The sequence below is a fragment of the Seriola lalandi genome, unplaced genomic scaffold (genome assembly GCF_002814215.2).
Source record: "Seriola lalandi dorsalis isolate HSWRI2012SDOR001 ecotype SW California unplaced genomic scaffold, Sedor1 jcf7180002054062, whole genome shotgun sequence".
In the NCBI taxonomy this organism is placed as follows: Eukaryota; Metazoa; Chordata; class Actinopteri; order Carangiformes; family Carangidae; genus Seriola; species Seriola lalandi.
Window position 1 is genome coordinate 32,603 of NW_019524615.1, and position 24,629 is coordinate 57,231.

Genomic DNA, 24,629 nt, shown 5'->3' on the forward strand with positions numbered 1-24,629 from the left:
CACACACACACACTTGCTCTCTCACATACTGATGCACAAAGTTGTCTCATGATGTAGTCGAGATAAAGAAGAATGCAATCTCTTTCCCCCTTAACTGTAAAGGTTACCAAAAATGTATCAGCATCACATGTTTAAAGTATTAAAGTCTTGTACATAAGCGACTGTGAGACAGTGGTTGCATTACAAAGATGTACATGAAACTCACACCATGAAAATAGAGTAATACTGTAGCATAGAGGCATACTGCTGGTGTGCATTTCAGTTTTGTTGGTTGCTTGCTATTTTAGTAAGTACTTTAAACTATAACCAATCCAACTTTAATTCTTTAAATGAATAATTAAGAAAGAGGTGTGAGAAATAAAGCATTTTGACCGAGGTTGATACGCACTAGCGATATTCTCAGGAACAGGCTCTGGTGCAACTATGTCTCCTCAAGAGTGTTTTTATCAACCCTGCAATTCATTTGGTATCTGGTAAAATTCCATCGTGCTGACACCTACAGGTAAAACTGAACGAATGAGGAGGATATAAAACAAGGCAGAGACTGATTAAGAAATAAGATATTCTGTGCAAAACACCTGGCAAGATATGGCAATAGCTGTCACAAGATAAAAGAAAGTTAACCACATAACTGTGATTCAATGCTCTGCAGGTTTCAACCAGTCGTCACTAGCTGAATCACTTTTACTGCTATCTCATTGTGGTGAGATCATGTTACATTTCTGAGAAAAATGAAAACCAACATTTTGAGAACTATTGGTTTGTGGTCACATCAATGCTTTGAGGTCTCATTTTAAACTGAAGTTTTACATCCTTTAATAAATCATCATTTCATAAATTACATTTTTAACTGCAACCGTCACAAAAATACATTTTGATAAAATGGATTGGTAGAAAGGATTCAATTAATCACATCAAACAAAGGGTGAAAGAAACACGCTCGGTACAGCTTTAGTATCACTGTGACCTTCAATGGCACTGTGAAGTGAATGGCTAATACTGCAGCACCGAACCATGTTACTGGCATAGAAAGAGGAAAAAAAGGGCCATAATCTTTTTATTTTTCTTATTATTTACTTGAAAATATTTCAAATTACATCATGTAAACACAATTACTGCAAAACTGGTGACCAATATCTGTAAAGAAGATCTTTGCTCATGTCGTGCAGTCTGCAAAATAACGTAAATTATTGACCAGTATTTAACCACCTGTGTATTCCTCACATAACACTGAAGACATTCAAAATGAAAATGGTAGATCCAAAAACTGTCATTCTTCTGACTCTTTTCTCTTGTGAACAGTTTTGTATTCAGACATCGATTCAACAAACATCATTCTCAACAGTATATATTATTGTGACAGAACATGATGCAGAGTAAAAGACAAAAATAAACATCTTTACAAAATAAATCTTTACACTTGTTGCAAAAAAGTGCTTCATGAGCGCCTTATTGTCTCATCTCTCATTTTTTAGTACACACACTTAAAATATTGATCATTACATGATCTGAGTTTATTTACAATGACAGGATCCACATTGTTTCATTACATTTTTAAACAACGTTCCCACAAAAATCAAAATATGCACACATAACATGTGGGAGCATAAACTTGGCTACTGCTGTGAGGCTTGGTTCACACAGCACCAGGCCAACAATGATTGACAATCCGCCGGGAGCAGATTTCACACAGTGCTGTCTTGTCTGTCATGACTGAGTCTACACCAGGTAGTGACAGTCTTCAAATTAAAGCGAGGAAGGAACGGCGCTGTAGATAGTTACAAATACTGGATCATTCCCTAATATAAAAATGATGGTCTTGGCTGAGTATGGAAACCCAAAACTTACAGTTACAAGACAATGTCAACACTAAACCAACGTTAGCTAAAACAGTCATGCGAAAAATAAATGTTTCAAGTTCAATTTGATTACAAACTATTCTGAAACTTCATTAGAATCAAGGTGGCTTGAATTTCCTCTTTGACAGAATAAATAATTGTCCTTCGTGTAGTAAGCCCTGCATGCCTCAGTCCTCAGAATAAGACATCTTCATGCTCTATCATCAGCTGCACCACTAGTTTCTGCTGCCTCATGTCATTCAGGGTAGTCAAGGCATTCTGCTCCGGTGGCTGCATAAGCGTTGGACCAAAGACAATCCCCAGGTTCTCAGAATTCATTAAATTGTCCTTTTCGAACATTGTCACCCTGTAAAATATAAAAAGAGAGAGATGAATCAGGCAAAATACAAAACAGGGATGTTAATGTGTTAAAATATTTTTGTCTTTTTCTTTTTCTTTTTCAGGTCATGTGGTGATTCACCTCAGGAAAATTCAAATCAAGGATAAGGGTCATATTTTCAACAAATCCTATGAAAAGACCAAAACTAACAATGTGTTAGGCTGTCTCTTAATACTTTTCAACTGCCATACACCTTTTGTGGCATTTAGTCCGTATGACACAAATCTTTAAAACCAGGTTTCAAACATACAGATTAATTTTCTTTAAATAGGCTAAATTTTTTCAAATAGCCGGGCTCTGTCATTTCTTGCATTTGCTGGGGACTATCTTCAGCCACAGATTATTACACGGTTGGTACTCAAGTGAGTATTTCTGGCAGCAAAATGGTGTATGTGGGATTAACTCAAAATAAACTAGTTCCCATGTTCATAGTAATGAGGGAACATGTCACCCAGTGTATCAGCGTGATACACTCATTTATGTGTTTTGTTTTTTTTGCCATTTCTGCTTCATTTCTATAGCAACAGTAGAGATAGATAGGAAAGTCAGGGGAGAGAGAAAGGGAATGACACACAGCAAAGGTTTGTGTTTGTTGTGATTTGTGTATGAACTCACCTCTTGAGGTGAGCCATCAGGTATCGTAGCGTCTCATAGTGGGCCGGGGGGAGCTGCAGCAAGCCCTCGTGGATGGCCTCCAGCCTGGATTCAGCATTTGGAATTTCTACATCATATCAGTAAAACGATTAGTATCAGAGCACAGCAGAGCAGTACCAACACAGTAATGGCATGGAATTGCAGAGAGAGGAGCTCTTACTTGCAGCTTGAATAAATTTGGAGTACAAGTCAAATGTAATGACTGGAATGGGAAGGTCTCTTAAGTAGAGCTTCAAAGCACCAGCAATGATGTTGATGTCTGCATAAGAATTGGCACTGATGTCTGCCTTTTCACCATCTGTTGATGAGAAATAAAAAATGTATGACTGACATGTAATTTTATATTTGGATACAATTATAAATAAAAGGTCAATGTGAGTATGTACTGTGTGTCACAAAATAACAGATAGGCAGATACTATTTTGTGAAGCACTGCAGCTGAAACAAGCTTCTTATTCAAAATGATGTGAACTAAAACCTCAGAAAACTAGATCCCAGGGCAAAGAAATCTGATGTCTACAAACCTCGGTCAAAGGCAAGCCTCACATCCTCTATGTGCTCTGAGAAGCCAGACACTCGGTAGAGACCTTCAGATTTCATACCTGCAACAGAAAATTAGGACGCTTGTGAATTTCTTTTCTATTACCATCCTGCCTACCTCACATTCTGCCTCTCAGACATAAATTTTTTTTACAGAATTTAGGCCTCTTTTCTAAAAAGAAAAAAAAAGGATCAATGACATTTCTAATAACTGCAAAATAGTAACTGCAGAATAATTGAATGTTTGATTTAAGACTTTACAAATCAAGCCTCATGCTCTAACTTTCCTCTCTGTGAAGTGATTGATGGGGTTTAATGTGATGACTGATTGTTGCATTCTACCTCTCAGCTCTATCTCTCGAATACACATGTCCACCACCATGGGTCGCGTCGTGTTATGAGCTTTGACGAGCGTGGTGAGGTCACAGCTAAACACTTTCTTTATCCTGCGCAGGTCCGGCTGGCAGTCGCTTGGAACCAGTTTGGAGCACTGTTTGTGTACATTCAGCCCGCAATCTAGCAGAGCAAGAGTGAGATAAACAGAGAGAGAGATTAGCCTCAGACTGATGATGACACAACCATCACAGCAGGATAAAGACAGCCGTTTGAAAAGGTTTCCCAGAGTCAGTGATAAACTGCACTGTCAGCCAGCACAGTCACTGCTAAGCTGTCTCGGTGCACTGCGCCAGAGGTAGATAACGGCGAACATGGCAGCATGGGCGGGGGTTCTTGTTATAGTTTTAGTCACTCGGAGCGTGCTGGACAGCTGGCAAGAGCGGTGTGTGTGTGTGTGTGTGTGTGTGTTAGAAGTACGCCTGCTTGTGTAGAAGCACAGCCTGGAATGAAGGTTTTGAGGGAACCATACTTGAAGACCGAGGTGTCCGACTGAAATCGTTCATCACAAAGATGTTTTTACTGCTGGTCTGCTGATTGGGGTCCTCACTCTCAGTCAGCGCTCTCAGAGAGAGAGTGTAGCAGGAGATAAGAAAAAAAATAGAGGCTAGAGAGGGAGTGAGAGAGGACAAAGAACTCTTTCCTGTTTCCCACAGCACATGAGGTGTCTGATGATACCAGTGTTTGCCTCTGGCTTATCAGCATGGCAAATGCCTCAACAACAAACACTCTGTTTAAAGAGAAAGCAACCAAGTCCAGCAACATGTACATCGGTTTCAGGACTGTGTCTGTGCAGTGAACACATCTTGTGACCATGGAAGCTTTGAAAACCCCATCGAGCTCTAATATGTCATCAGTCTTAGTTCTGCTGTTATATTTGGTCAACAATTACAGTATATCTGACCTGTGTTTGACCTGCATTTGTCATAGTTAGATAAAATTTACATGTTTTATTTTGAAACAACTATTGTGATGTAACTACTGTCAGCACACTGCATCACATGAAATTTATTTTCACAGTAAACAGTAATAAGGGAATCAGAAGATACCATGTAAAAACATCTAATTGCCTTTCATTCTCATAAGACAAAAAGAGTGATAGCAGTTACAGCTGTGTGTCTGTGCTTTTTTTTTCCATACTACTTCGATGAAGTATGGATCTCAACTGGTTTGTCATAGATCTAACAGGAAAATGGAAAATAACCATAAAACAGGACGTAATCAAATCACCAATTCAAATGCAATACTTTTTCAGAAGGATTATGCAACTGAAACATGCGTGGCATGATCATACACTACTTGTGTAATCCATGACGTACATGATTTTCTTTGTGTAATCCATGACATGGAATTCTGATGTTGTGGTGTATAGTTACCTGAACAGCGGACACCTTGGGCGATCAGGCCCCACATGAAGTTGGCACAGTACTCACACCAGTGCGGCCCTCGAAAGGTATGTACCTGGAGTTAAAGAGAACATGGTTATACACACACAAACAAAGACACAAACAAAGACACACACACAAACAAAGACACACACACACACACAAACAAAGACACACACACACACAAACAAAGACACACACAGACACAAACAAAGACACACACAGACACACACACACACACACACACACACACACACACACACACACACACACACACACACACACACACACCATGTATTGCAAGTCACTGCTATGTCCAGTCCAGACTGGAAAACCTCCCTTTTGATGTACTGGATAGAGATTACGTTGTGATCCCATGCTACAGTGGATGGGACCCCTGGCCAAATGAGAGCATTTGTATATACAAGGCAGATTAAAGGATTTACTATAATGTGTCTGGCATCTGCTCCTGGGCAATTGGATACATGCAGGCAAGCCTGCAAGTCAAAATAACAGATGTACACCCACTGTGCAACATAAAACACAGATAAGATGGCAAATGGGGCCACACCTGCATGCACGTGCACACACACACACTGGGACTTTGAATAGGTAGCAGTAGACTGACGAGTGAAGAGGGCATATGGCAGGTGGTGAGTAGAAGGTTTTTGTTCTTTTTCAAAAGGGAAGCATGGAAAAAGCTGGGGGTCATTGTAGCCTGCCTGTTAACTGAAACCCAAGATACAATTGCAAGAATGTTGAGGCGCCCAGAGGCAGAGAATCCATAAATTCTCTTTCGTATATTTAAAGAACCCTAACTCTATTGTACATCCCACTCTGACGGAGAGCAGACTACACAATACTTTTCAGCTCTATAACTCTATAACTTCAACTCTATATAGATAACAGATAAGATGGCAAATGGGGCCACACTCTATATATATATTTTTAAGAACTCAGTAGCACAAAACAAAAATGGATCTAAAAGCTTTAAAATCAATGCTAATCAATGTGCTCTGCTGTTAATGGGCTGTTGTGCAGTGTATCCATTATTTCCCCTCAGTGTATATGGGTGTCAGCTGCATGTGTTCTCATGAAAACATCAACACACACTATGGTCAATGATGGGACAGGCAAACATCTGAGGCAGGCAAAAACACCTCTAAATGCATCTCTCTAAAGGAGTGATTAACCAATGCAAAACACTGTGAGAGCTAACCTGCTGAAAATGTATCAAAGTAAAGTTGTTGGCAGCCATCAAACTTTTCTTAATAAAATAAACTGCTCACCTTGAAGTTGTGGATCTTCTCATAAGAGCACTGCTTCTCTGGTGTGTCTTTCAAGGCACTCCGTCGCACCAGAGGTGAGGAGATCTGTGGACAGGAGGCCAAGAGTTTAATAGGCTTCCACAGAATAGTCCCCTTACTCCCCAGTTTGACTCCCAGAGCCAAAGCCAGCAGCTCCTGGCGCTTTCGCTCCTGTCTTTTAGCCTTGTGGGTAATCAGATCCCCTCCTAAACTTCCTCGGTTTTCTTCAGCCTCCATGCTCGACTGGTCGGGGTCCCACAGACTCTCAGTCTCCTCTGGGGAAAGATGCAAAGGAGATATGTGGGTGCTGTGCAGCAGACGCTGCCGGCAACAGCCCAGCGCAGAGACAGCAGCTACACTCCACTCCTCTCTGACCCAGGAGGGTGACTGATGACAGCCAGTACGGGGTTGACTCTGCATCTGGTCTGAATCCAGTGGCAGCGGAGAGCAAGAAGAGCAGGGGGAACAGGACCGGTAGTGGGCGGCCTGAGGGCAGGAGTGTGCCTCACACAATGGCCCTCTTTCACACGCCCAGAAAGGAAAGAGAGAGAGAGAGAACAGGGTCCTGATGAGGAGGGGCCAGGAGGTTGAGAGTGAGGGCGGTCGTGTGCTGTCAGGACCACTTCACACAGCTCAACAGCTCTGTAAAGCAGAATCAATAGTGCAGACGCCCTCTTTATAGCACAGAACACACTCCCATTAGCAGGCTGCCTTCCGGATACACTCCACTTCACTTAACTGGAGATAACACTCTTCTGCCAGCAGCTCTCAGTCAGCACCGGGTCTCCTAACCGGTTCACTCGCCTGCTCAAAGACAGGCTCGAGATTCTCTGGCCTGACAGATCTGAGGCTGTGTCTTCGTAATTCAAGCAGATCTCGACCTCCAGTCATGCCAGTCGGCTGGTGGAATTCCCCTCACTGCCGTCCAGACTGGATCTTCCAGACGCTCTGACTGCAGACTACTCACGCCAATCACAATCATTTGTCTCAGAGGGCCAGCAGAGCCAGACCATCAACTGGGATTGGGAGGGATTACTGCAATAATCCTTACACAGGGAATAATCCCACAGTGCCCAAATCCAAGTAAAATCCCATAGGAAGCTCATTTGCAGGTCTGTAGCCATATAGTATTTTTGCCAGTGGGGGGCTGTTGCTATGTTCATGCTGAATTTGTCCCTATTAGCTCTGCTTGTAAACAACCAGTCAGCAGCACCACAAGGTTTCCTGCTTTTCTAATTAATCATGAAGCTCTGAAACGCGGCACTGAACACTGACATAAACCCAAACTACACATCATACGACACATCAAGTAACAAATATCTGTGAGGTTTTATATCAAAGAGCAATTCTACAGAACAGCCAAGCCTGAACATAGGAAGACATCACAAAAAATATAAGGTTGAATTGATTTATTAAACAGGGAGGAAAGGTCAGAAAGCTGGTAAGCACTGGATTTGTGATGATAAAGAGCTGGAGCAAAAGCAGAGTGGTGAGTCGGAGAGCCCAAGGGGTAACTGCAAAGCTGAGATAAAATAAAAGGGTTGGCAGCTCACACACAGAAGCAAAGTAAAAAACTGCTGTGGGCCTTTTGTGTACCATCCTTTTTTTTTTTTGTCTCTGATGTCTGGAGGAAGCAGTTAACCGGCTGATAGCTGGAGAGTGACAGGACAGGTGAAGATATTTGTCTTTGTGGCTGACATTCTTTGAAAAGACCTACACATACCATACCATAGAATTCAGCTCCACAGCTAAGTCTGAGGGGACAGATGAGGAATAGACCGCTCTAAGATATTTTAGACTTGCGAGGTGGGAGGGAGGGAGACGAGGGCTCCACTCTTTGTCTGCAGGCAGATGGCTTCTTGTCTCTTAAAGAAGAGCTTGGAAGAAAAGACACAAAAGGTGGTCACACAACAAGCTCTGCTTTCTTTTCAGTGGCTTTGGCTCTTTTATTCCCGCAAGGCTTTGTGAGAGCACAGCTGAGTGGACGCTGTTGTAAGCGAGTACTTGGAATCATGGGAAAACAGCACAGTGGGCACTGACACAGTAAAACAGCAAGATACAACTATCCACATCCCAAACAAAACAGCCCTAACAACATCTCTGACACATAGGACTAGGACAGATCTTATAGAACTAATAGAGCGACAGCGTTGAATAATGGCCACAACTGTTTTTGCAGAACATTATGGTGTCACAGTGAAGTCGACCCTTGACCATTTGGATATAACATTTTATCATTACACCATTTTATCCTATTAGACATTTGTGTTAAATTGTGTCCTAATTAGTTCATGAATTTGTGTGTTCATGCCAAAAATGTGTTTTGTGAAGTCACAGTGAACTTGACCACCAAAATCTAATCAGTTCATCCTTGAGTCCAAGTGAATGTTTGTGCCAAATGTGAAGAAATTCCCTCAAGGCGTTAGTGAGATGTCACATTCATGAGAACTGGATGGATGGACATATGGACAGACAGACGGACAAAAACATAATGCCCCTGGCCCTGGCTGTCGCCAGCATATAAATAGACATAGTGTGAAGGATATGGTAGTCAAAGATATTGTTCACTATTCAAAAATGGAAGAAATTGCCAATTTTGTCTGCAACAGGAACACTGAAAATAAATGTGTACTTACAATGCTGTGTGAGGAGTAGTAAATAGTTTGTTTTTGCTTTTTTATAGCATGAAACTCTAGAGAGAGAACAGATAATTATCCTAACAAATAACAGGACAATTTCTTGGAAATCTTTCCAGGACATGCGAGCAGACCAGTCTGTCGAGAGCCCTGCTGAGATTAAACCAGCGTGGTGAGTATCAGGAGAAATGTGGCAGACATTTTGGCCACTGAGGAAATTCCTGCACATGCAAAGAGAAGGAAACGCAGGAGGTTGATCTACAGGTCGCATCAAGTACCCCTCTCACTTTCTGGGAGTATTTCAATTACAGAAGAATTTACATTCATGGTAAATATGGAGGTATCAACCTAACACTGAGTAAATACATGTGAATGCTGACCATACAGGGAAGCCACTGTGGCTGTAATGCCTCAGGGTGTGGCTGTGTAATTGGCAAACATGAAGTTCAAAAAGCAACCACAGATTCGAGCCATCAAGGCCAGGTCTCTGCTTCCTGGACACGTAAAAGTCGAGCAGACAGAGAACTGTTTTCCTCTCAGTCTTTTAGAAGTGACTGGCAGGTTTTCAATCGCTGGCTGACAATGCCCGCCGTCATCACAGCTGTCACTGATTCGGATCCTCATGTATAAAACTTGGCAGGAGGAAATTTGAAGTCATTTTCCAAAAGCGCCTAGATAACTGACAATCTGACATTTAGTGAACGACGTGCTCCAGATTTACTTGCTAAATGCTAAAGGGAGTCTGCAGCCCACAAAAATTCAAATCAAACAAAAAGCAACACTACTTTACACTGTTCAATAAAGCAGTGTGTGTTAAGCAAACATGTGCGAGCCTGTATGTCTCAGAGGGCAGTTCTCTGGCTTCCTAGAGGTTGGCAGTGGCATCTGTAGTAGTATTTAAAACTACAATAAGTCAATGGAGTGACTGACCGATGGCCAATAGGTCAAAAGGTCTGCATTAACGGCTCATGTCTCAGGTTACAAAGACCAAACTGAAGTCCAATGATATTAATACCGCAACTGATGCTCCTGCTGACAGATCTGTCAAGTGTCTGTCACTGACTGACTGTCAAATTGAAAAACTCTAGGTTGACAATTTGAAGACAAAAAAAAATTCCTATAGCAATAAATCTTGTCTTCAAGCTGAGAGACACATTAAAGATACAGCTCCTGAAATCTCTAAAGTGGAAGAGACCATGAAAATATTAGTATAAGTTAATAAAAAAGAGCTCTGCATGATTCGAAGTGCCATCAACAGGCAAAAAAGAGAGGAGGAAACAAGTTAAGATTGCCATCTAGTGGAGGGATACTTTGAATTTGTCTCCAGACAGAGAACAGACTTTCCTCGTTCCTCATTGATAAATCATTCACTGACTTCAGTCCAACAACAGCTCACGACTGCCAATGAATACAATGTGTAATGTGTCTCACCCAAGATCAGTGTGTCTGATATGCACGGCAGGCAGAGCAAAGTCCCAGTCCCCTTGGTCATCATTACCTTTAAGATGAGGCAACGAAGCATGCCAGCAGTGAACACACCCAGGGGCTACAGGGATAATGTATGTCTCACTCACAGGACAAAGTGTCCTCTCAGAGGCATCCTACTGGAAATGCACTGGAGATGCTCAGTAGCATGGAAGAAGTGTACAAATGTACAAGAGAATTTGCATGTACTGAGATGATGAGCCAACTAAAGAGTTTTTTTTTCTCGTTTTAAAATAATCATCAAAGTTTAAATTTACAGATAATAGAAGGATTATAGGATAGGAAGGCCAGATTTGGATAATTAAATTGAAAAACATTTAAATAACAAAATGGAAATGGTTTTTAGTGAACATCAAGTTCAGTTTCAAGCAGCTTAATTTTAATTATACATACAGCAAGGAGTTTCGTAGAATAAATTCTTTCAAACTAGGGCTGCAACTATTGATTATCATTAATTAAACTTTTTTTGATTGATAATTCTCTCTCTGATATAATGCACAATGGTCTTCAAAGTCAAATCTTAAAATGTCTTGTTTATCTGACCAGCAAAAATGCTTTCGGTTGATCAACTACTCGATTAATCATCAATCAATCATTAAATACATGATTAATTGAGTACCAGAATTGCTTTCATTCAATATTCTATCAATGGCAGAACTGATTTACTGACTAATTGTTGCAGCTTTAATAGAAAGGTGGTCTGTGAAGCAGTGTCTTGCTCAACTGCAGCAGAAGTAAGCTTCCTACTCATTATAGCACCCCTTAGTACACAAAAAGTAAACTCAGAGTAAAATTAAAACTTGAGAATGTATATGCTCCTGGTGACATAAACAGTCAGAAAACTCACCTTGTCGTCTTTCTGGAAGGTGACCCTGCGGGGTTCTGTGCGTCCACGGCTCAGCCTGTGCACCATCTTGTCCTTGAGTAGTGAGGTGTAACCAAGATGCTCGTAGATGGGGTTAGTGGTCATTTTGGCAATGTACTCCGCTGCCTTGGTCTCGATGTAGAGAGTGATGAGGGCGTCTGTCACAAGGTCATGGACGGACTCAAACCTCTTCTCCCCAACAAAGTGTTTCCCATCATAGAACAGTCTGTAGTTGAGGGTCTGGTGCCCAAACCTGGATTGAGATACATGGATGATGATGTGCTTAAAATACAGAGGGAGTAAAAATAAGCAGAGGTTGAATTGGTTGAGTGGCTGAGTAAAAGTGAACAAGGTAGAGACGGAGTGAGCTCTGGGCCGCTGAAGGGGACGACCTTTCAGGGGTTCTGTGCTGCATACTGATGTGTTGGTACCTTAAGGCCAAGGTGTGAGTCCCTGGCTGTCTTTGGCTCCCCCTGATGAGGTAAGCACCCTCTACTGCCGCCAGCAGCTCATCTGCATATTCTCGAGAGATGATGCCATGAAATCTGTTAAAAAAATAAAAAGAAGAAATATATAAATAACAATTAGTGGGTATAACTCTTCATCCAATGGAATTTTATCCTCAAATATACAAAGATTGATATTTTAGAAGTAAAGCTCACACATAAAATACACATCCACCCACTTAAACCCTAACCACGTCTGATGCCAGGCAATAATGATAGATAAAACCATTCACTGCCCAACAATATTTAAAAAAAAAAAAAAAAAAAAGGCATAAAAAAATGACAGTAATTAAGTTACACTCACTCTCTGCCATAGTATTTGGGTCTGCTCTCCATCTGGAAACCAGAAGAAGAAATATTGGCTGGAGGAATATGATGTGAAAGCTCAATTAAATGGCTTTGCAAATTGTTATTACAGCCTGTGTGAAAGATAGTGGACTCTACACCACAGGACAGATTATCTCCATCTATGCCCCTGCGTCTATTCGCAGCTACCAAACCATAAAGCCAAATCACAGTGTGGAGATGAATAAGAGGCAGTATGAGAAAACAGCTGGTGATAGATGGCCAGCTGCAAAGAATTAATATTTAGTGAGCAGTGTCTCTGCAGGATGTGGCTAAAAGACACTTTTCATTTTGAAGACGATGTAAAACATCAAACATCGGCATTAACATTTTGACAAAGAATAATAAATTACAAACACTTGAATTACTGAGACCCCTTTCTATACAAAGACTGTGGGCAAGACCACTACAGATGTCTCTTCACATTCAGTTATGATCATAATGGTTTTATGGGAACACTTTGGTAAAATGTCAAACATCATTTTGTATTTTAAATTTAACGGGCAGCCACAACTCTCACTTAGCCAGCCCATCACTTTCACTTTGCCCATCATAATGTGGCAAGACTCAAAATGAGATGAGGCATCATTTCTGGTGGGTTATACGATTGAGGATTGACAGTTCTCTCAGTGAGGGCAGTAACAAGTATAGCAACATTAGCTTTATATTCACATGGCTGAGAATAAAGTCTGTACTGCCTGTCCAACATGTTCCAGCTGCTTACATTGAGGTTCTTTACTTGTTATTGTTCTTGATGTGAAATGGTAATTGTTTTTAAGTCTGTCTTAAAACTGTAGTCAGATGTCCATATGAACACTGAAACAGGATTTGCTAGGTTGATCTCTGGTCTTTGTTCGAAAAAGACAGAAAAACATCAAAAAAATCTTGTCCTTGACTATTTTAACACATATTCAAATTACATTCCTAAATAAATTTAAGGCATGCAGTTGGAGGATTATGTTTAGTTTTCGAACTCTAGCATACCACTGAGTTAAAACAATTGCTCATGAGGTGTGGGAGTCTTGAGAGGCAGCGAGTCATTCTCCATAGGTTACTGATTGGTCTGGCTTCCGGCTGCCAGGCTCAGTCATTTCTCAGTGAATGTTTTCCAGGCTAAAACCTGAGAGTGAAAACTGAGTTTGTAAGATGCAGTCTAGTAGACTGTGTTTTAAGGCAAAGGGAAAATAAATAAATGAAGCCAACAGGTGGTTCAGTTAAGGTGCTTCAAGGCTGCTTAAAAATTTTCATGAAACATATCCATAATCACAGGATGGTGCTGGCTCATAACTGTTTGTTGCTAGACTGCATTTCCCATCAGAACCATCCTCTTCCTCATTGTTGTGTGACATTTTGTGTGTTTGTGTGATTAATTTTAATCATTCACAGTCATAGTGCTGGCACCAGTTAATCAACTAGCTAGTTGAAAAAACTAATCAATGACTATTCTGATAATCCTCTAACTGTTGAGGTCATTCTTTAAGAAAAATACTTGCAGAAATGCTGCTTCCAGCTCCTCAAATATGAGGTTATGAGGTATTACAGGTTTCCTCTGTTTAGACTTTGGGCTATGCAAAGACACAAAGACACAAAAAGACTAAATAGTTAATAAAAATGTAGAATCAATCATTTCAGCCTCTTACAGTAGCCTATTGTATACAGATTTATGAATGTACTGACCTCCTGAGGACATGTGATCCTCTTTGGTCTCGGGGCTTCCTGCTGTAGCTGGTACACTGTTAGAGAAATATATGCATGTTATTTAAGACCGTCTGCCCTTCTGAGTTATGTACACAGCTCAGTGCAAGTTGTAATTACATACGTATTGTAGATTTGTTACCAAAATAACAACCTCAACACACACATAAAGATGAAGGAAACGAAATGACGCAATGCAGCTTTCATATCACAGGACTAGACTGGACATAAAACAATATCTCCACTTAGACAGCTTTGTCTCAGTGCAAAGGTAATAAGATACAAAGGGACTGTATATGCAAGTATATGCAAGGCTAAGCAGTCAGTGGTTTACATGACAGGAGCCATATATTTGCAATCCTTTCGTGTGAATTCAGAGCTGTTGTGTGCTTATAACTGCACACTAGCCTTTTTTACTCCAAAACAGAAATACTTACACTTACAAATACATACATACTGCAAATCTATGGTTGAGTGCATTAGGTCTACTTAAAGTATTGGGAGAACTGGAAGTAAAGCAGTGAAGCAAAGTGAAAATGGGACTGAGGGATTTGCGGCAGGCAGCGTAATCACCACAAACACCTCAGCAGCCTCACAAGAATTGGTACATTACAATTAGTGATTAAAAAGTGAGGGAAGCCAAAACGCGGCTGCTGTTTTTCCTGTTTCCCAGAACTGGAGGTCTGTCAGGACAGAAATATTACCACCACAGAGGAATCAGTAGCTGAGTGTGGTTTCTTTCTTCATGTCCAATTTTTAAATCCTGTGTGTCTAGAGCTGGAGTTTCTCTTGTGTTTGACAAACTGCCACATTTCCATACCAGACTGTATGAAAATCCTGCAATGATAACAGAAAAACAGGTTTAACTGTTTTATACTGTATGATTGTATGATGCAGTTTGGCAGTCTATGCCCATGCCTTGTGAGATGCAGCTGAGAACTGAAGACTTACAGCAGTGTCCTCTTCACTAACAACTTGTACTACAGCAAAGAAATCACTGCATGAGGTTGAGCTAAGTCTTCACTGCAGCAGATTCTCCAGGCAGGGGAAGAAAGACTCCTGACTGTGAAAATGTCCTGACTCCTGACATTTTCATGTTTTGTCAGGCTGATTCAAGCCAACCAGAGCAAGATCTGGACATCATCCATTCCAGGGACACAGTGAGCTCTAAAAATACCTCAGCAGAGAATCAGACGAGTCAAGAGAAGATGGGCGACTTCAGAAACGAAGCATTATTATTATGGGAAAATTATACATATGAGACATTTACAATAATTGCAGGAAAAGTGCATATAAAGGCTATGAACTGCAACTGGTTAAACAAAATGTAATAATTACTCTAAGGACAGACACAGAGTTTCCAGCCAAAATGATTTGTGCTCAGCTTCAACAAATGCATCACATACATTCTGGGGAGTCAACCCATTTCCTCCCACTTGGCAAAAACACTGTATAATGAGGTGGGTGTTCTGAGGACCCCATTTCAGCTGAGCCTCTCTGCAGGTAGAAAATCTTGTTTTCCTGGATGATGGTAACCTATTTTACTCAGGGATCAGGGATGTGCTGCTTTGCATTTGTGCATGTGTGAATGTGTTGTGTGGGCGAATGTGCTGGAGTGTGGGCCTTTTGTGCATGTGTGCATAGCGTTTTGGAACCTGCAGTGTATCTAATTGCACTATGTACAACAAAACCCATTCCTCCAAGTATAGAAAAATGTCTCTTTGTTATTTATAGATCACAAATAAATGTGCTGTTATTTGAAGAAACACACTAAAGGCCAACGTCGGGTTAAAACACTGCTAATCAGCATGTAAAATGAATTAATTACTCACAGTAGGACTTCCATATGGGCGGTTGGTAATCCTCAGGGTCTGTAAAACACAAAAATAAAGCAGGTTTCTGTTAGAGACTCACAGTGGTGTTAATAGACTGTGCCTTGTTTTCTCTCATTAAAATCTCCATTTCGAGCCCTTTCCCAGTGGACTGACTTTGAGCCCTTCAACGTGGTTATGTCACTGTTGTTTATCTCTCCGTTATGATTACGCATATGGCTTCACACTGTGCAGCGGCCTCTTGAGATGCACCAGTGAATACACTTCTAATCAGTATCTCTGCTTCAAGGACAATCGATACAGGTGTCCGCTCATTTGGCTAAACATCATGTCGGCACACACCTGATCTATATTACGCGCCGGCAGGGTCCTGAAAACAAAGTATCTCTATTCTGAGACAAGACGACAAATTCACTAATCAAAATTAGGGGGGGGTAAATACAATTTACATCTAAGCACCCACAACAAGATCTACCTCTGGGAAATATAGTGGCTGATTTATGATTATGTGAACACATTCCTGGAATACATGATAGAGTGTGCTGTTACAGTATATTAGCTTAAAACACTAGGAGAGGTGATGAAGTAAATGCCCTGTAGCAACTGATAATTTACTGTAGTAGCTACTCGGTAAAGTTATGACTTGTAATAAAACGTGTCACCAAACAAGTCAAAAATATGGTAAAATTTGCTGCTGTACTGCACTGTCAGTGATGTAATAAAATGTCTGGCTGTTATTAGGACACAAATGGTGCAACATATTTTTACTCTTAATATAATAATGATGCTGACACTAACATTTCTCAGCACTATTTCCAACTTATTTGTTTTTATCCACATATCACACCAGCGCAACTCTACTCTAACTCGCATGTTGAGGATGGCCACAAGAAGCAATGAAAAACTTTGGAAAGGATAAATAAATTGGACCTTTTGTTATGATTTTTTTTTTCCTCAAGCTCATGTTTTCAAGGTCAAGAATGAATCTTGAGAAGATGACAAGCTTTTACATAGCAATTCAGCTTTAACTGCAGGTTTTGACTGATTTAATTAAAGTTAATGTATGAACTACATGCTCAGTATGCCAGCATGCTAATGTTGCTCTGTAGTTAACACACAGACATTTCATACCACGTGCCAAATGCACAAAATCGCTGCTATGATACTAAATGATTCATCTGCCTCTCAGATGTTAAATGTAATATCTCTCATTAAAATCCCAGTGCCACTGCTCGAAGATTCAATTGACTGCGTGAATAATGGATTGTGTTGGTCCAGAAGACACGTTGTTCATTTTAAACATTCCTTTGCACTCATCAGCACATTAGCACCACACCCCTCTGGCCAGAGGGAAAGAGATGAAACACACCTGAGAGGGGAAGGGAATTGTTTAATAAAACTAGTGAGCACTTGTTGGATGTGGGCACTGAGGTACAGGCAGAGAAATTGCGAAACATACAGCAAATGGCACAAGTGTTAAAGCTTTATCAATAAGGTCTCTGTATATTCTTGTTCTATTTTCATCTGTTCATCTGACAGCACTTCAGAGTTTTTCCCTTTATGCTGTTTTCTCTGCTCACCGCAGGAGAGTTTGAGTGGAGGCTTGTTGCAACATTATTAAACACACAAATAGCTCATCATTGCTTCTCATAACAGCACAGTTACTTCGCAATAAGTTGAATTTATTTCAGAGGAAAGACAAGATAGGTGCATATATTTAAATGCTGAATAATTATGCAAATGATGAAAAAGTAGTTCAACTGAGAGGTGGATTTTCTAAGGGTAAATGTTTTCATTAATGCCCTCCACAGAGTGTCTACCTTCAAATATATAACTCTATAGCCTTCAGGCTCAGTTTGCTGATGTGTGGCCAAGCTGTCTTGGAAAATGTATTGTCCTAATGATGAAGCTTTGTCACTGTGTATTGCGCTGGCAACAATCTGAAAGATTTATTCCACTGCAGCTTGTTTAAAGAATGTGATTTCATCTGGTTGGCTGCCAAATATTCCCTTTTCAATCTGATTCTTTTTAATGACGAATGGCATTTCAGTCTGGAATTCTGCTGCAGCTTCGGCTCAGAAAATGGAGCTCTTAAGGGTCGATTCTGATGCAAACACTGGCACACACTTGCACAAACATACATGCGTGCAAATACATTGGGCTACACTGTGCATATCCACTCTCAACCGAGCACACACACGCACATAAACACACACAGAAATCCAAAGAACATCAAAAAGAATTTTTAAGTAGCTCAGAGTTTGCATGGTGCCTGATGATCAGGGAGAATTTAAAATTCTAGAGCAGCCAGAGGGCTCTTCCCCCAAAGCAACAGCTATTAATTGTGTTGCCCTCCATTACTCACCAGTCAGAGGCATTCAATAAAATAATTACCGGCGGGTGTTTGCTTTGGTGCCAAAGAGAATATGTGATGAATGAAGATCAAGACTCTTATCCCCTGAGATAAAGTCTGCATCTGGAGTCTGTGTACATGCAAAAAAATATTCAACTTCAGCACATAAAACAATCACTTATGTGGAGGTGAGACGAGTCCAAGGCTGACAGCAGTTCAACAAGTTTAGAGCCTTTTATGATTAAAAAAAAAGAGCTCTTAAACAGGATGCAGACATTTTAAAACCTCACTGTTTTTTACTATCATCTAGTCAAACTTCAAGGCTTATAATGACATGAACCAATCTCCTTAAAAAAATAGTATAACCAGGTAGTTACCACAAGTCCTGTGGATTTCAGTTTTACAGTACATGGGAGATGTTTCCATTAGCCATGTGCACCTGTTAATCTATGTTGGGGTTGGGATGAATGAGTCTGTTGTGCATTTCCCATCTTCCCATCTTTTTTTTTTTCCATTTTATGCTATGAGTGTGTCCTTTGTGATCCCGGATTCTTCTGGCAATTTATCTAATCTTATCGTGACCTTGACAAAGCAGTGATGACCATGATGATGTCTAAGTTGGTATTAATCTGCTGAACCACAACCAAAAATTTCACCTCCAGCAATTTTGCCAAGTTTGTTAAGTGTATTTTGTTCTCTGTTCTGCTAGAACTGAAGAAACACAGGGATGAAAGCATATTTAATTTCACAGTTCAATGCATTGCTTTCAATTTAACCTGCCATCATGGTGCATGTGTGATTTAGATGATTCTACACAGTTTTGTTCATAATGTTATAAGTACTTAACTGTTGTTTGCTCATTTTCAATACTTCCCTTCCAAGCCCTTCCTAGACCTACAACCTATATACACATAATGTGAAAATGTTCATAATGTTTTGTGGAGTCTTGTGAGATTGCAAATGTGTGGCTATGCGTGATTTGGCTATTTGATAAAAAATAAAGTATATAAAAAAATAACACATTCTGGAGTTGAACTCTGAGTGCAGCACTGCTACAGATACACACAGACCCTCACACAACCAAACACAGACACATACAGACACACACAGACACCCACACAACACACACAGAGAGTCAGTGGGATGCAGTAGAGCTGCAGCAGGGAGACCATCTGTGTATTACACTGGTCCAAAACAACCATTTCAACACAGTCTTTGCACTGACCAGATAACATGTGACAAGTACAAGGGTGCCTCTGGAGTGTGTTATTTGTGGTGCGCTGCTGGGCTGTGCACCCTCAGTGGAACTGTATGTTTTGCTGTTAACAAGAACTGTAGGTGAGTTTTAACACAAAGTATAATTTGGTGATCTAAATCTGACATTTCCTTGTGTCACTGAAAGCGCCTGTTGTTGTAATTAATGGGCTGGGTGACTTGGGGGACTAACCTGCTCCCTCGCCGATGCTTTAAAACATGCAGCTAATTTGACTAAGTCATTATACATGACATAATTCCAGTCCTACACAAATTACACTGGAAAGGACAAGAAATAGAAATAATGGAAAGATTTTGAGGTGAAATGCAGCATTTGCCAGGAACATGTGCAGGATGGTGTTGAGCAGACAGCCTCTCTGTAATACATGGCTGTAATTCTGCCTCCCTGACCAATTTTGTCATTTAAGGCTTGGAGCAGAAGGCATACTTTCATGCTCCTTCCCGCAATTTATTTTCAAAGCTTTATTTCCTGGAGCCTTCTAGCAAATGGTATGCTGCTGGTACAGTACATGCTTCCATGCCCACCCGTGCCAAGAATGTGTAAGAACCTCCCTGATCAAGACGAGTGGCCAGAAAATATCTTTCTAGGGAAAAGAAGAGATTGCAACATATATGTTGCAATCATGTTGCAGTCCTTAAAAAAATACTTAAATACTGCAATAAGGTTGTAGTTATAGGTTGTGTGCATGTAATGCAGTTCACACACTATAAGGCAGTTTGTGTACTTACCATTGACCCTTTTATTTCAATAATTTACAGTCAGTACAGAAATAAATCAGTGTTTGCTTCCGTAATGTAATTACCATTACCACTATCATAGATCAGTGCTCAGCACAAAACGCTGCCATCAGTGACACTTTGACTGTTCACAGAAAGAAGTTAGATTAACTTTATTTACACACTCTCCTCCAAACAGCCTCAAAACAAGAGTACTAGATAGATGTATCATTAGAAGCAGCTGAAATACCTACACCAAAAGCACTTTGTTAGCAGCCAGAACAGCCGACCTAATATGGAGCAGAAATTGAGCCTAGATTCATTTTTGAGTCATATGCCTCATAGACAAGATTATTCAAATGTTGTGTCTGACTGCCAAAGAGCTCTGCATGAAAATAATAATACCCTTGTGACAACCACTCTATCCCTGGCAGCAGCGCAGCTTGTAACCTCTGATAATTATATTGAGAGCCCAACAGTAATGACAGCCCTCCAATGCCACAGAAAGAAAAGACTTTCCTCTTAAAGCAGCAGTGGTCAAACAGTAAATCCACTGCTTTCTGAAACGCACACATGAGATAATGCTTTGTGAAGCATGTGGTCACCACAGGCTATATCAGCTTGGAAACGACTGTCTGTCCCTCTCATTGGGCAGTACCTTGGGAAATGTGACTCTGCTGTGCGGTGTGGTTGGGATGTAGAAAGAGTAGGAAAGTAAAACAAACACTGCGTATACTATAAAATGCCCTCACTCTGTAATACACCTATAGTTTTGCCTAAAGTAGTGATCAAGTTTAATTTTTATTCATTCATAAGTGAAAAAAGTATTTTCTAGATGTCATTTTCCACAGTATCAAAGTAAAATATTGGTGGAAACAGTAATCATAAACCAAAATGATGAGTGTAGTATTATAAACAGCCTCTCCCTCCTCATGTCACACACACACGCCTCTGGTTGTTGATGGGGCTTCCACATTAAAAATGACTGTGATAGTGGAGTTTGTACTTTATACCCTTACAAACACGAGCAACACGTTTTATCAACACAGAATGGGATATAAACAGAGACAAGCATGGAGCTGCTGTTTCATTCTTGGTTTTGTTTGAACAGCTGCTAACCCACTTACTGTTCTCATTCTGCGAAAATTGAATTTTTAACAAACATATAATAGGTGCTAATCGCTGAATGATAGCTCATTATATGCGAAGGGGATTTAATTGGAGTCTTGTGCACACTGTAGCGGTAACTGTATTATGTCACTGAACCATAGTGTATTAGGATTTTCACAGTGTCAGAACATCCCAGCCTGCTGCTGCATTTTGGAAAATGGAAGACTACACAGGCCAAACATAATCCTTAAAGCCAGCCAAGTGGAAAGTCAATAAGGGAATTATGGAGATGATTGGCAATCTAATGATAACATCCAAACCCAACGTCAGAGGCTCCTGACTGCATCTAACAACCTTATAATCCCTCTGCACACGAAAGGCGTCCTTTCCCACTAATGTTTCCACCACTTTACTTATAACAGATGGGGATGCTTTTCATTTATCCTTTATTCTCAATCACAGCAGTCACTGGAGGCTACTTTAATATTTGCTTAATGTTCACAAGGTGCATGTGAGATGCAGAAATATGGTAGGTGCCACATTTTCTGATGCTTGTGTCAATGGTGAACATGTAAGAGATGACTTTATACAAGTTAATAAAAAAAAGTTTGATTTAAGACAAACAAAGGCATCCATTTCAAAGCACACAATTATAAATTTCTATAAAAGCACTGTAATTAATTATTATTATTGTTATTATTATTATCATTATTATTACTATTAGTAGTAGCAGTAGTAGGCTATTATTAATATCATCTTAAGTGCAATGCCTCAGAGTCTAGACTGAGTCTGGGTCAAGTGAACTCTTACCAGAGGACAGAGATGAACCTGAGAGGCTTGAGTTACTGGATGCTGCCATCCCAACCCGTTTCACGGCTCGGTTACTCCCGTTTGGCCAAGGTGCGCTCCCAGCAGCTCGTCCCCGGTGGGGCCTCCATTTCACTCACGTCCCAATGTGCTTCACCTTTGACGGCTGCACCGGGGACTATTTCACGTCTCGTCTCGCCCCGAGCCCACCACCCGTCTGTCTGAATCCGCGGATCCTTCCCCTCCCGCTTGCTGTGCGCCTTGGTGGGGAGCTCACGCTGCCGCATACACCGTGGGTGCTACTGCCACAGATAAAAATAGTCTGACAAGCTACAGGATCGTATACGTGGATCAGTTTCCTCAAAGCAGTTTCCTCATACTGGACAGACAGAATCTGTAGGTCTAGATTCTTGTGCCATGCAGAAATCAGATGTGGTTTCCATGTGCCACTTTAAGGATTGTAATAAACACACTACACTGCAGCGTAGACGCGCCTTCTTAAAGTGGAAGTTTGGAGCAGGGTTGCCAGATGTAAGCAATCCCGATTTACAAAAGAAGCCCAAAACAACTGACTAGTTATGTAGGCGTATGCAAAATCCAAAACAGACGTTACTTTTTTCTTGAGTCCCACAGTTCAATGAGGTTCATGCAAACAAAGCCCAATTGGCCAAACCACATTACTCCAGCCTTGGCTTTGCATTTTTTCATCAGATGTCATGTTATGTCATGTTAAGTTGAAAGCGTCAGACTGAATCCCTGTGTTTTCTGCGCCATCTGGTGGGCTTCCCCCTTTCCCATGAGATGGCAGACAAAAGAAAAAGATGAATGTAGCGTCTGTGGCTTTAATCTACAGATTTTGAAGGGAAGCTTTGAAGCCAAGAGTTCTCCACAACTCCAAATGTATGAGCTCTTGCATCCTTCACTGTACGTCTTCCTCACTGCCCTCCAAGGAAGAGGTGCAGGGAGGGAAGACAGAAATTGGATTGGATATTTTGATTATTTTTGGCAGATATTACAATTGCGATGAGTCATTATTTCTGTTGGAATGGTAATTTTTTGCATTTAATTTTCACTGAATAAAATATAAAAATGATGATGTAATTTTTTGTTATGTTTGTACTAAACAAGCATGGTCCCTTATGTCATCTCTGTAGCATCACAATGCTTCATTTATGGTATGTTGGGACACATTTTACCTTTATCAAAAAAACTGCAACTCTTGCGATAATATTTACATTAATTGTTCAGCCTTACTGGAGTGGCAGGATAAATCTGCACAGCACTCCCTTGAATACTCCAGTTCAGATGTTCACTGGCCAACAGATAAGACTGTGTGGTTGTACTGGGCAGCTTCCAGATCAGAATGAGTGTAGCAACTGTACACGGTAAACAGTAAATGGACTGCATTTATATAGCAGTTTTCTAGTCTATTAACCACTCAAAGTGCTCACACACTGATGGCGCAGCATCAGGAGCAGTTAGGGGTTCTTGTGTCTTGGACACTTCAACATGTGTATGTCAACCCTGCAGCATGGCTGAGTGTGGTAGTCTGAAATAGCTGTCAATCAATGTAAAACTGCCTCAAAATATACCTATCCTCTGGCCTTACTGGCTTCTTTAAGTAACACTACATATTAAAACCACTACCAAGACTTTAGAACAAGGGAAATCTCCTATTAATACCCTACCCAGCTTTGTAAACAGCAGACAATTGGGATACAGCCCCCATCTCCGCACCTGTTCACCTGAGCTGTCACATCACAAGCCACAGTTTTCTTCCCAGCTGTGAGTGCCGTCTTCCCTTCATGTCTGTCAACTACACAAGTAACTTGATATAGGTTTTTTTTTTTTTTATATAGATACTAATAGATCAGAGTTGCCCACTAGTGGTCAGATATAAATAACTGCAGCTTTAAAAAATCCCAGAATGTTAGGTGCTGTTTGACACTGTATTTTGACGTGTCTTAGCAGGACACGCACAGGTGTAATTAATCACATAAATAACGAATGCTCTACTTGTGTCGCACAGTTACAAGCCCTGGTTGTTGTGAAGGTGTTTTTTCACAGAAAACATTTCACATGTGACAGCAGGAAAAGCACATGGGTAAAGAATAAAATGACTGATGAATGATTAGTTGCTTCCAGGGTCCTGTAGTGGCTTACTGGGACAACTGAAGAGAACAGAGCCATTGTTAGACTAATTTAGAAGATCTCTTTCCTTGTCTGATGTGGAAAGGCCTATTAGCTAAATAGGGCACATAATTAAATGGAGACATCATCAGTGTAATTAGTAACACCTGTGGTTTTCCTGCTAAGACAAGTGCAAATATCTGACATAACAATATTAATATAGGACATTTAATAGCAATAAAAATGTGTCACCAGAACTTTCCCTTCACTTTTATGTTACTGCCATTACGAAGTCAATTATTTTTATTCGGCCTATTTAATATGCTTCATTTTATCATGGTGTTATTGTGGATAAG

At 40.6% G+C, this 24,629-nt stretch overlaps 1 protein-coding gene across 2 annotated transcripts; it reads right to left on the reverse strand.

Annotated features, from left to right (window-relative positions):
- Positions 1–791: 791 nt before the first annotated feature.
- On the reverse strand, positions 792–22,790 carry chn2 (chimerin 2). Of its 2 annotated transcripts, XM_023403162.2 has the most exons (13): positions 22,147–22,790; positions 15,882–15,920; positions 14,032–14,087; positions 12,314–12,345; positions 11,935–12,048; positions 11,486–11,756; positions 6,500–6,583; positions 5,202–5,286; positions 3,775–3,948; positions 3,417–3,494; positions 3,053–3,190; positions 2,854–2,959; positions 792–2,205 (listed from the first exon to the last, which is right to left on the reverse strand). In XM_023403162.2, the coding sequence occupies exons 1-13, from the start codon at positions 22,193–22,195 to the stop codon at positions 2,034–2,036; spliced, it is 1,398 nt and encodes a 465-aa protein (XP_023258930.1). In that variant the 5' UTR covers positions 22,196–22,790; the 3' UTR covers positions 792–2,033. The 2 variants fall into 2 exon arrangements, with proteins under 2 accessions (XP_023258930.1, XP_087029272.1); XM_087173146.1 differs by lacking the exons at positions 15,882–15,920; positions 22,147–22,790 and adding an exon at positions 14,754–15,822.
- Positions 22,791–24,629: the final 1,839 nt, after the last annotated feature.